The following is a 12,932-nucleotide window of genomic DNA, read 5'->3' on the forward strand; positions in this document are numbered from 1 at the left end:
TGGTGTGAAACTGTAGAGATGCATAATTTACCTTCAGCTGCAGATAGAGGCAAATAGCAGACAGTTGCTCAGTGACATCCAGAACATACTTATTCTTGTAAGTATATCCAAGAAATTAAGCAATATAATTGAAATTTCACAGGAAGCGCTGAAGGATTTCATATTTCACGGTTTTAAAACAAAATGTTCAATTAAAGCAGTTTAAATGCATTTTTAAAGCAATTAAAAATAAGTTTCTATGGACACGGTTATATCAACACAGCCCACTTACGTTTAAACTGATTTATATGACCACAAAAGGAGTCTGTCAGCATGAGTTATTAAAAAATGTGATTTAATGTAACCAGTCTGTGCTGTCAAACTTGACCGAAGTGCAGTTTCGTGTCTTTTTTAATGCTTATTAATCTATATCAGTAGGTGATCTGGCATTAGCAGCTGTGAAACTGTGTCTTGACACAGTAGCAGCAACATGTTTTTCCAGCCTTTCCTCTTTTATTGCAGCAGTAAAAGTTGCTGGTCCTGCTAAAGGGTGCAGAGGAATCCTTTTCTTTTTCTGACTTCTTTTTTCCAGATTGTGTAGCTTTTAGTTAGAGCATAAATGCAAGGTTGGCTTTTTTTTTTTTTTTTTATAAATTTGTCTTGTGTTTCTTTTTTCCATCAGTTATAAAAGTAACTCATGTATGGAAGCAGACTTTCCTTAATATTTATGCAGGTCACTCCAAAAGTAATATCTTCTGTTTATTTCCATGGAAACTACAACAAATGCAAAGTGCACAATAACACTGTTTGACAGAGCAAATTCTCAGCTTCAAAACACTATTTTTCAGCATGGTCACCAGCATTAGCTGTGCACTTTCACTGTTGATAAACAGTGCCATGCTCATAAAAATCTTCATGACTGTCTGGAACATGGCTTGTCTTTCACATCATTGTCACCACTGCTGAAATGCACCACCCACCACATCACTGTGCCAACATCCACTGTTTGGTCTCCATAAACATTCAGCAAGTGTTGATGAGTGTCAGTGGGTGCCATTTTTTCCTCATGGAGGAATTCAGTTCCATACTTCTGCTCTGTACACATTTCTGTCAGACTCCACTGTCAGACTACTCCTCTGCTGCCATCTGTCACACAGCAACAAAATGTAATGGGATATTGGCAGGAAGGTTCAACCTCTACTTTTGTACTGCCAACATCATAAAATAGGAGGCATTACTTTTGTGGCAGTCTTTGTCTTTACTAGTTCTGCTACTTGTTCTTTTTTCATTGTTCAAAGGTATTTAACTTAATGTTAGTTCCACACATTTCCAATAGGCACAGCTACTGTAGTCTAGTTTCACGATTAAATTATTGGTATGTATGACCATGAGTATTATTGTGCATTTGCGTGTTTTGTTTGTTTGTTTTTAAGTGTTTCCTTCAGCTCTATGAAATTTGGTAAATGCAGCTTGACAGTTCATGTGTACAGTGTTGGAGGGTCAGGATGTACTTGTCAGTAAAATCTGCAGCGAGTTAAGCTTTGAAGATGAACTGGAAAGCAGGCGGGGGAGGTTGCTTTTGTTTCATTTGTAATCGTGATGAATCCAGCTGTATTTTCACATCCAAATAGCTGCGCTGCCCCTAGCCATTAAACATTCATGATTGGGTTGTTGCCCAGCTCTGCCACTCTGGTATCAGAGCATTTCTTTGCAAGTATGGGCAAGGGGTTGTTTTCTGATTCTTAAATACAGGATTGCATAAGAAAATGATTTTCTGCACTTCCTATGAATAAAATGAAATATAGGAATAAAATTTGTCTGCGGGTGTGAACCAGGTACCTTAAATATAGAAGTGTTCTTACTAAAACAAACCCCATATTTCATGTAAAAAATCATTTCTTATATCTCCAACCCAAATGTTGTAGAACTGAATAACATTCTGAAAGGAAGCAAATCTTTGCTGTAGTTTCAATTAACTTGTAACATTTTTTTCTAGGAGGTTTTTAAATGAGTTGGAATCTCAGTAGGTGGTAATGGTTTTTTGTACATTTTCCCAGTAGACATTTTGACGCTTATTTAACTGCAGTGTTTGCTGCCTGCTTGTAGCACTGACGGGAGGTTGGTGCGGGGAGCCTGTCGCTTGCTGTGGGTAGTGGAGAGAACCAGTGAGCACAGACAGCTGAGTGAAGAAAGATGAAATAAACACGACAGTCCCGAGGGGTTACTTTCTAGAAACCTGTCATTTCCTGTGGTCTTGTATGTGAAGCTTGATTTGCCAGTCTGTTCATCCCTGCACCCATGGCTTTGCGAAGGAAGGCACCTGTTATTTTCCTTCCTGAGTCAATTCAGTTGATTAACTGGGTGGATTTGGTTTTATTACAGGAAGAATAGCTTTTTGCTAAATGAGTGTGCCAGTGCAGCTAATTGAGAAGTCCAATCAGTGCAAGAGTGGGAGGGGGGACCTCTGCTGGCAGTGAGCAGCTGAGCTCAGCTGCAAGGGAAGGCAACAGCAGGTGAGCAGAAAAAATATTAAGGCCCATTTGGTTGATTATATGCTCTTCTTCCAGAGAGAATCTGCAACTCAGGAGTTTTGTGATCAGGGCGGGGCTTCTGAGAAATGGATTTAAGGCACTGGAAAAGCATATGATAATGATTGTAAGAAGGATAATGATAAAGGGGAACGGCTGTTTATGAGGATGGATAGTGATAGGACAAGGGGGAATGGTCATAAAATGAGACGGGGAGATTTAAGTTAGATATTAGGAGGAAGTTTTTCACACAGAAGGTGGTGACACACTGGTACAGCTTGCCCGAAGAGGTTGTGGATGCCCCATCCCTGGAGGCATTCAAGGCCAGGCTGGATGTGGCTCTGGGCAGCCTGGTCTGGTGGTTGTTGACCCTGCACATAGCAGGGAGGTTGAAACTAGGTGATCATTGTGGTTCTTTTCAACCCAGGCTGTTCTATGATTCTATGATAAAGATTAGAGAAGTGTAATCAAGTACAGAATTTTATTTGGGAAAAGAAGGTGTAAGGCACTAGGCTTTGCTTTGTGAGGCTCTATGTGCCCATCAAAAACTCTTCATTCGTAGAGTCATAGAATTCTTAAGAGTTGGAAGGAACCTTTAAAGGTCATCTGGTCCAACTCCCCTGCAAATGAACAGGAACACCTGCAGATAGATCAGATTGCTCAGAGACTGTTCCAGCCTGGCCTTGGAAGTCACATGCTGCAAAACATTGATCTGCTGTAAGTTTGTCAGGTCAAGATGGGACCAGAGGAATGAAGATATGAATTTCAGAGAAGCTTTTTAAAAGGATCTCTACTGAAGAACAGATAAATTATCTGCTCCTTGATTCCTATGGTGCTAGTACTTTCAGGTAATTGTATGTGCAGTCTTACCTGGGAAAATAACTTTCTAGAGTAGCTGAGCTCCATTAAAGTGTAGTTCTACATCTGAATGTTTGCTGCTGCTTAACTGAGGTCCTTGTGAGCTGGGTCATTTTGTCAAGCTTTCAGGAAACTAACCAAAATGTATAATTTTATGCTCAGTTAACAACCTAAAATAGCTAATTATGTAGCAGATGTAGCAGTAATATCAAAGACAGAAGGAAGGTGAGGCCATACATGAGCGACTTAATTTCCTTACTCTGTCCTTCTACTATACCTTATGCCTTTTTCTGGGAATTTGGAGAAATTGGGTATTTATGTAACTTTTAGGAGATGCTTGCTTGCTAGCCTGTTTTGATGAAAAATGTTTAGAATATTTTCTAAACATAATTTAAAAGAAACCGTAGTTATGCAACGGAAGCTACTTAAATAGTTGCTGAAGGGTGTGTTTATCTCTGCTGTTCCATGTAGGTATTAATTAAACAGTTTTGGTCTTAATTCTTTGGACAGACCATTGGTGATGCAGAGTAGGGTAGTGTCAAACCTGAAATCTCAGTGACTATAACATATGAAAAACAGTTTTCTTTCACCTTCACCTTTTTCAAGCTATGTAGTATATACTTCTTGTTAAGAACTTTGTGTACTCAGTTTTTATGTTAGTTCTATAGTGGACCTTATTTTTTCCAGTGGAATCATAGAATGTCTTGAGTTGATGATCCTCGGGATCCCTTCCAAGTTCCAACCCCCTGTCACAGGCAGGGCCATCAGCCTCCAGGTGTGGTACTAGACCAGGCTGCTCTGGGCCCCATCCAACCTGGCCTTGAATACCTCCAGGGATGGAGCATCCAGAACCTCTCTGGGCAGGCTGTTGCAGCACCTCACCACTCTCTCTGTAAAGAACTTCCCTCTGACATGCAATCAAAACCTTCCCTCCTTCAACATAAAACCATTTTCCCCTTGTCCTGTGACTGTCAACCCTTGTAAAAAGTTGATTCCCCTCCTGTTTGTAATCCCGTTTTAAATACTGGAAGGCTGCAATGAAGTTACCTCATGGCCTCTTCTCCAGGCTGAACAAGCCCAGCTCCCTCAGCCTGTCTTCATAGGGGAGGTGCTCCAGCCCTCTGATCATCTTTGTGGCCCTCCTCTGGACCCTCTTCAACAGCTCCACATATTTCCTGTATTGGGGGCCTCGGACCTGGACCCAGTACTCCAGATGGTGCCTTGTGAGGGCAGAGTAGGGAGGGACAATCACCTCCCTGTCCCTGCTGGCAGCCCCTATTCTGATGGAGCCCAGGACGCCATTGGCCTTCTGAGCCGCAAGAGCACACTGCTGGCTCATGTTCAATTTTTCATCCATCAGGACCCGCAGATCCTTCTCTGCAGGGCTACTATCAAGAACCACTCCTTCCAATCTGTATGTATGCCTGGGATTCCTCCAACCCAAGTGCAAAACCTTGCACTTCGCTGTGTTGAACCTCAGCAGATTCACATGGGCCCACCTTTCGAGTTTGTTGAGGTCCCTCTGGATGGCAGAACAGGTTCTGTAGTGAAAAACATGTACAAAACAGGTGCTCTAGTGGGGAAAAAAAAGAACAAAAAACATTGGAAACACTATAGCTAAAGTAGCTATTAGAAAATCTATAAGCTATAAGTAAAAATATAGTTATTAGTATTTATTGAAAGAAAACTGAAGTTGTAATAATTGCAATCTCATCACTGTGCATTTGAAAATAAAAGTATACTGTGAGGGCATGTGCAAACGTTAACATTCCTTGTTCCCTACTATCGTACTGAAATATAATTTTACTTTGAGATGTAAAGCAATTCCACTTGTTTAATATCTATCAATATCTATCTGTCCCCACACATCATCATGAAAATCCAGTAATTATAGTTCAGCTAAGTGAATATTACTTGGCTTTCTGTAGAGACAGTACATTTTATTTTCTGTTGTGAATACATCATTAACTCTCTTCAGCAACTTAATCAGTGTTTTTGTGCTTCTTATTCTTTTTCCTCTGTTAGTTGGAAATAATAATCACTGGGTTAAATGGGACTTGATTTCTAGTTTTTCAGTATCTGTTACAGTATCTGTTTCATTGATTATTATTTTTTTAATCAAATCAAATAATTTGAAAATTATTTCAAAAACAATGTCCTTTTGGGGGGAACCCTATTAAAAGGTAAAAATTGGCTGTTCTATTTGCACCCTGTTTCAGTCTTTCATTTACAGTTTACATATTTTAATGTCATTTGTATTAAGTGTTGCATTCTTTAATTATTTTTGCAATATTGATTTAATTTGAATTGTACTTGAGTAGAACCTGACCGACAATTAATTGATTTTGAAATGCTTTGGCTCTAAACAGTACTGTGCTAGAGAAATAGGAGAATCTGAATTCAGCCAAGGCAAACTGAGCAGAAATCTCTTATTTTCTCTTATATAGTTTGTCTTGCTAACATTTAAGAGTTACTGGCTTCTGGAGAAGTGGTTACTTGCTTCAGAATAACTTGAGTGCTAAATAAATTCAGATAGGAAATGTTCTTTATGCTTTGAAAATACATTCAATGATTGCCAGTGCATGCCATATATAAGCAGTGAAGTCATTTATCTTTTTGTTGATGTGACTAGTATTAATTACATTCTTCCATTTTTTCTGTAGTTAAAGTACCTCGTAATTTTCGCTTGTTGGAAGAACTTGAAGAAGGGCAGAAGGGAGTAGGTGATGGTACAGTAAGCTGGGGCCTTGAAGATGATGAAGATATGACACTCACCAGGTGGACAGGAATGATTATTGGGCCACCGAGGGTAAGCGTGACAATAAATGTTGCAAGCACTACAAAATGCCAACTGAAAAAGGTTACTCCCTACATTGTAAGGGAATTAGTTAAAAGACGGTGTAAAATTCAGTGAAGGTTGTACTTGTAGTTCTGAAATACTGTATGTTCACGTTAAAAGTCATCACTTTCTGGCATGTTAGTGTTTTCAGTCCAGCCTCCAGTCTAGTACGTATTTCTGCAACTGTTTAAGCCAGTTGTGTTTTTACACTTTCTGCTGAGTTAGAAATATACTTAGTCTGTATATTTCTACATAAATGTACAGTGACAGTGCAGTAAACAGGGTAAATTTCTTTCCAAGGTTTAACGTATGTGCCCAGTAGTTTCAGTTCTGTAGCAAAGATTTATCAGGTAGTCTTTTAGTACTGCGATTTATGCAGTCTTCTTGAATCGGTCTTAAAGAGCAAACAGTTGTTAGTTACTGCTAATAGGATAAAGTTTATAAATAAAAGTAGGAAAAAAAATCAAATCCTTCTGAGCTTTTAAGTTCTATGAAATATCATCTGTGCTGAAAGCCTGCAGGAGATGTAATCATCCTTGATGTCTGAGTATCAGCCTTACCTAGAATGAATGGACAAATCTTCACATAACATGTAACTTTTGTGCAAACTTGCTAATGAGTTAATATGTTAACAAACGATCGCTGTTTAGGACTTTAAACGAGTTTACTTCCAGTAGCTCTAATTTAGCACATCTTTCACTGCTAACATGAGTGTACTGTCTTTTGCCTCCTTTGGTGCTGGAGGGCTTATTGACTTATACAAGACAAGAACTGAGATCAGAATTTGACCTCAGTGAATACAATGAGTTCCAGAGTTACATTCAGTGTAATTCGAGCTTCCTTTTGGAAATCAATTAGCTGTAACATGCAGCAGTCTGTTTAGAATATCTGCATAATTGTATCGAGCTCCTGAGACTTTGAGACAGGACCAATTTAAAATACAAACATAACATGGGTATGCCTGGATACTAGGTTCTGTGGAGTCACAGTATTCAAATCTGTTCAGAAGAAAATTTGTAATAGTTTCTAGAACTGTCCGGCTAGTTTCTGGTTTCACCTAAAGCAGATTCTTAACACATCTTTGAAGGAAGTGATTATTATGTAAGGCTAAAGGCTTTTACCAAAAACAGAACAACCACTGGGATGCAGTTTAAATTCTAGTCAAATTATATTGTTTATTTTTTTTTCTTTCTGACTTCCTATGTAAAAGAGTGCAAGCAAGTAATACAGAGTAAGTAAAATAGAGTCTTGCAATCTTGCTTAGAGTAGAAAGAATTTCAATATGTGGAGACCGTGAATGGTAAAAGCCACCAGCTCTCAAACCAGGATGGTACCTCAATGAAAAGAACTGCACATCCAGTTTTGGGGTTTGTAGAAGATGGGTGTTTTTGGAATTGGTTGAGTTAGGTAGACAGTGTGCAGCTTGGCTAAGCACAGGGAAAGTTGCTAATATTTCCCACAGCACGAAGTTCTTCATATACCAATCTCTGGAGCTGTGCAAGGAGTTGCTTATCAATGCTTTCTTACTTGATTTGCAAAGTGAACTAACAAGGAAGGAGGAGGAGAAATTTGTTTCTGAATAAAAGGAAACATTTTTCTGACCATGGAAAAATGCTTTTGAGACTTTTGGAGAGCTGGTAATGGACTTTTAACTTACAGTTAAGTGTCAATTGGAAAAACACAGCAAAATTGAGAAGCTGCCTGGATTGGAATAAGGGAATGTGAATGAGTGCCATTCTCAGGAATTTTCAGAGTTGTGAGCAATGGATGTACATTTTGGCCTATTTCCACTATAGCTGACAGCATTCTTCTCTGAAATGTGGTAGCACATATATTACCTGTAGCAGGACAAGATAAGTGTTTTTGGGCCTCCTGCTTGTAGTGGGTAATAAAATAGAAAATCTTTTTTTTATAGAAAGGTGTCCTGCTTCCTTTTGTTTCTTTCTGACCCGTTGTTGGTCTATCTGTAGCTTCTTGAAATTACAGGATACAGTTAGGATCCTTCAGTGGCATGCTTTCGTGCTGCCATTTACTTGGACACAGAGTGAACTTCTGAAATTTTAACATTGAAGTTGATTCTCCTACTTGGAGTGAGTGACAGCTGGCTGATGCAGAACAGCTTGCAAATGGTACTTTTTGAAAGTTTGGAAGCATCTTTTTGCTGCAGGTTCACATTAGCAGTAGGCGTTGTGTAGGAGCTGTGTTTATATTCCTTTTGGAGTGCAGACCATGTGCATCAGTGACCAGTAGAGATGCTGATGCTTTTTATCATGCATGTCCTACTTGACAAGAAAAAAAAAAGTTAGAATTGTATTTATTTCTGATTGGATTTTCTCAAGATATACTTAGAAACAGGTATGAATGAACTGTTAATGAACTCTTCCACAGTCATTTTGGAGAGGTGTTTTCTGCAAAGGTGCTGTCACTTAATTGCACTGCCTGAAATTAATAAATGCTTTGGTAAACCAAGCTTTAAATGGCCATTTCTTGATTTTATTCCTCTCTGAAGTATTTACTTGCTTAAAAATTTTCAGCAATGGGAGTTTTGGATATTTTCTGGAGTGCTACTTACTTCTAGAATGTTTTTTTTTTTTTGCATACTATTTGCATCTTCTTTTTTGTTTGGTTATTCTCACAGTTATCTTTCCCTGTTCCCTTTTTGTGTGGTTATTTTCACCTTTATCTTTCCCTGTTCCCTTTTTGTTTCCTCTAAAGATTATTTTCTTCCCTCAGCTCCCTGCTGTACCAAAAGTGCTTTGGCAATGCAAATGGAGGAAATGTGAATTAAAAAAAAATTATTCTGTTAAAAGCTTTTGTATGGTACTGTCAATAAGTAGTATAATTTATAGAAATTCATCAGCTAATCAGTGTAACCAAAACAGTGGGATATCAGTTAGTAATCCAATACTATCAACGAGTACGTAATAATAATAAATTTAATTATTTCGTATTTCTTTGTCTTTATTCCTCTTGCCTTTGCTTTTTGTTATTTTCTGAATATTCAGCTTTCAGTAAGGTGCATTAGTCTGTCTTTTTGCTTTCTAGACAAACTATGAAAACAGAATATACAGTCTGAAAGTAGAGTGTGGACCTAAATATCCAGAAGCACCTCCTACAGTTAGATTTGTAACTAAAATTAATATGAATGGAATAAATAATTCCAATGGAATGGTAAGTTGAAATGGTAAGACCAACAATATTGTTAATCTGTACTATAAACTATTTACATTCCAGATGAGGATTATGCATGTTGAAAGGAGCTTTCCTTTTTAAATTGTACAGTATGAAGTACTTGGTTTAAATGAAATTTTGGTTACCTATTGCATACGTTTAAATCTTTAGGTATTTACAGTATTTTAGTGGCTCTCAGTGGCTTACCAGTGAGACAGGCATTATTTATAATACTGAAACTCTTGTTTCTCTGAAATAAAATGGAAGATTTTAATTTTGCACAGAAAAAAAATGTTTAAGCCATATATTTTCTATGGATTGCTCTTATAAAAATGAACATTAGATTCTATCCTAAGAGGAATGCTGTACTAAAGACCATTTTTTGTTCAGTTAGTAAAGTTTGTTTTAGTATCCAAACTTTACCTGATATTTCCATTAATTACAAATGGAAATGTTTCTGCCTGAATCGTATTGTGGATGTAACTCCCTTGTAATTAACTGATGTGTTTAAATGCCTATTTTCTTTATAGTGGATTTATTCAGATCTGAGATTATTTTTAAGCTTCAGTCTTAAAGTCTTTTAATATAGATGGTAACCTCTTTCATATTAAAGATCCATTTGCAATAAATTATGTTCTTAGCAGGGTGTTTGAGCTGTTGTGGACTAACACCTCAGCAGCAGTTTAAAGGAGATTTGAAATTTCTTCCTGCTAGTCAACAACCCAACTCTATCTGAAGATCTTATTAAAATTACTGTCTACAAACCAGCTGTTGCTCTTTATTCCAGCTGTAGCTTATAATCTCAGTATCTGTATTTATTAAGAGGTTGTGACCAGCCAAAGCTGCCAATCTGGAATGCAGTAGAGCTTTTGGTATGTTTATAATATTATTTTCATACTTCCCCCTTGTAACATGTATTATTCTGAATCATTAAAGAAGTATGTTGTCATTAATTCATCTGTGCATGCCTGAGAATATAGCTGCTGGTTTCCAGAAGCAAAATTTCAGGCCTGCAGAGCCTGAAAGCTTGTGTTTACTGAGCCCATCTGCTTGGAGCTTGTGTTTGGAGAAGCCTGAACTCCCTCAGCCTGATGAGAAATGGACTGAATATTGGGACTGGAAGTTTGACGGGTGGTTTTAAAAGCACTGATAAAATTCAGTCGTTGCTACAAGAAAATTTGATTCTAATTCATTTATAAGCTTGCAACAAAAGTTCGTTCTTACCCCAATGGTTCTAGCAGATAGTATACTTTATGAAGGATTTGCTGTGCAGATGCTTAACTGTACGTGTTTCGTGGATTTCAGTAGGAGTAGGTTGCACTTTTTAATGTAAACAGTTCGCAGCACTAATGAATTTAAAACTGAATTTATGTGATTTTTTTGATGTACCCTTTGTCTTGATTTCTTGTGTTTTAACTTGCTTTGCCATTGTTCTCACTAAAATTGTGCCAGATATATCAGATAAAGTGGGGGCACGTTTTACAGTTGAGAGCACAGAGCTGGAATTCTGATGGAGAGCTGTTTGTTTGGCTTTGCTCCAACCTACTTTTTCATTTTTGGTTAAGCCACTTATCTGTAGTGTTTTGTGTGTGGATGGAAATGTCACATTTCTAGAGAAGTCATACACAAAGAATGTACAAGATATAGAGGCAGTTGACTTGTGCTGAACAGATTCTTTTCTAATGGAAAGGGTAGGAATAAGAAGCGATTCTATCTCAACATCAGGGAGTGTTTCACTGTGTGAGTGACAGCACTGGCACAGACTGCCCACAGGCTTTGCGGTCCTCTCCTTGGAGATCTTCATATGCCACCTGGGCACTTTGCTCTGGGTGGGGGTTGAGCCAGGTGGACCCAAAGGTCTCTTCCTAAGAGTAGGATAATTTTATATTTTCTTTGTTCCAAATTAAAAAAAACTAGACAAATCTTGGTTTTCGTTTTCAGTCTTCTAAGCACGTGTTTCAAAAATAGGGGTTTAAGTAAAAGCTTTTGTTTATAGTGTGAGTATGGATGACAGTATATACATACTCTAAAAGCTGCTTAGCTTTTCATTAAAGCTTCTTTTTAAACATTAGTGAAAGTTTTATTTCAGAACCAGATGTTATTTAGAAATTCTGATCAAAATGGAGGTCTCTTTGCAGTAGTTCTGTGCATGTATGTTCCAGCTTGCTGCAAAATACTGGAAAGCAGAATAAATGTATGTTATGTTTAATGGATGAAAATATTAATTTGTTGTCTGACCCACAAGCTCAGATTCTTTTTCTTCTAAAACATCCTCCAGCTTCTTTGGAACAGTTCATGTTTCTGCTTCCTATTTTATTTCCTTGTCTCTCTGAAGCTGCTCTCTCACTGTTCTTTCATATAATAGATCACAAGTGATTTGCTGCATACTTTGAATGATTGAAAATGATAGTGTTTTGTCTTCAAAGAAGCTCTGCTATCTATATTTCTGCAGCCTCTTTGTTCACTCATGGCCATCTTTTGATCACATTGCTTGTAGATGTCATGAAAAATATTGATGACTTGTAGAATAGAAACCCAAGATAAACAGCAGCAGAAGCGTTGCCATGACGATATTATAGTAATATTCAATACATTTTTGGCAGCGTTAAAGTATACAAAATAATTATGATAGATATTGCTCGAGGTAGAATCCCCAGCATGAGCTTCAAGGGTAATAATTTCTTTTGAGTTAAGTGTGGAAGGTGGAGGGGAGTGATGGATGTCTATTGGAGTTAATGTTGTTGTAAGAAAGCTAGTCTTAAACTGCTTCTATGTTTTGCATTAAAGTGCAGGTATGTGAGTAGAGTTTATTCTTACTGACTGTTGGAATATTTTGACTTCCTGTTTGTTTTGGGAAGGAACGTTTGCTTGTAAGTGAATTTTCCATCAGCAGCATAACTTCAGGGACATTGTAGAAAAGGAGAGGGCTGCTTTAAGAGTATTTTGTATAAGAAGGCCTAACTTAGGTTCATTGAATCACCCTTTGAAATTGCATTTCTTATTTGGAAGCTATAGCATGTGGTTTTCTGCTTTTCACTTTGCTTGTGGAGCTACTGAGTTTGCATACAGGACTGGGGTACGAAGTTTAGAAAAGCTAGTCCAAGTACTTACGTATGGCTGGACAAAATGCTTTTCTGTGCTAATGGTGTCGTTGTTGTAAAACTGTATTTAAATTATCATTCTTAATGCTGTGGTGTGGCTTTTTTTTTTTTTTTTTTTTAAATTCTGTATCCTGTATTGATGAAATGCAGGTTGCATTCTGGCATGCTATTTATTTTCCCATGGTATTTTGGAGATGTCTGATTTTTGAGTCTCTGAGAGTGTTTTTTAACGGTCTGTCTTGCAGGATTTGCATCATAAAAACTTACAGCTGGAAATCCTTGTTACTCATAAATTCAGCTGGGCCTCTGTCAACTATAATTCCATCAAATGCTGTCCAGTTATTGCTTTGAGTGTGCTTATTGTAAACTAAGCAGTTTGCTTCTGCTTTAAGTTTTCCTAAAGTTACTGAGAAAATTATAAATACCCAATACTTCACAGCATTTTGGAAAATTATT

The 12,932-nt window shown here is 37.6% G+C and overlaps 1 protein-coding gene across 5 annotated transcripts in view; it reads left to right on the top strand.

The window, feature by feature from the left end:
* The window catches only part of UBE2V2 (ubiquitin conjugating enzyme E2 V2), a 29,408-nt gene that overhangs the window by 12,486 nt on the left and 3,990 nt on the right, over window positions 1-12,932 (top strand). The window contains exons 1-3 of one of the 5 annotated variants that reach the window (XM_085221064.1): window positions 2,362-2,492; window positions 6,029-6,174; window positions 9,250-9,375. In XM_085221064.1, the coding sequence (XP_085077190.1) occupies window positions 6,130-6,174; window positions 9,250-9,375 (171 nt within the window). In that variant the 5' untranslated portion in view covers window positions 2,362-2,492; window positions 6,029-6,129. Of the gene's footprint in view, window positions 1-2,361; window positions 2,493-3,207; window positions 3,356-6,028; window positions 6,175-9,249; window positions 9,389-12,932 lie in introns of those variants that run through there. The other 4 variants (XM_085221066.1, XM_085221062.1, XM_085221063.1 and 1 more) reach the window with 4 other exon arrangements.

This window comes from Meleagris gallopavo, chromosome 3 (genome assembly GCF_905368555.1).
Source record: "Meleagris gallopavo chromosome 3, MGAL_WU_HG_1.1, whole genome shotgun sequence".
NCBI classification, from domain to species: Eukaryota; Metazoa; Chordata; class Aves; order Galliformes; family Phasianidae; genus Meleagris; species Meleagris gallopavo.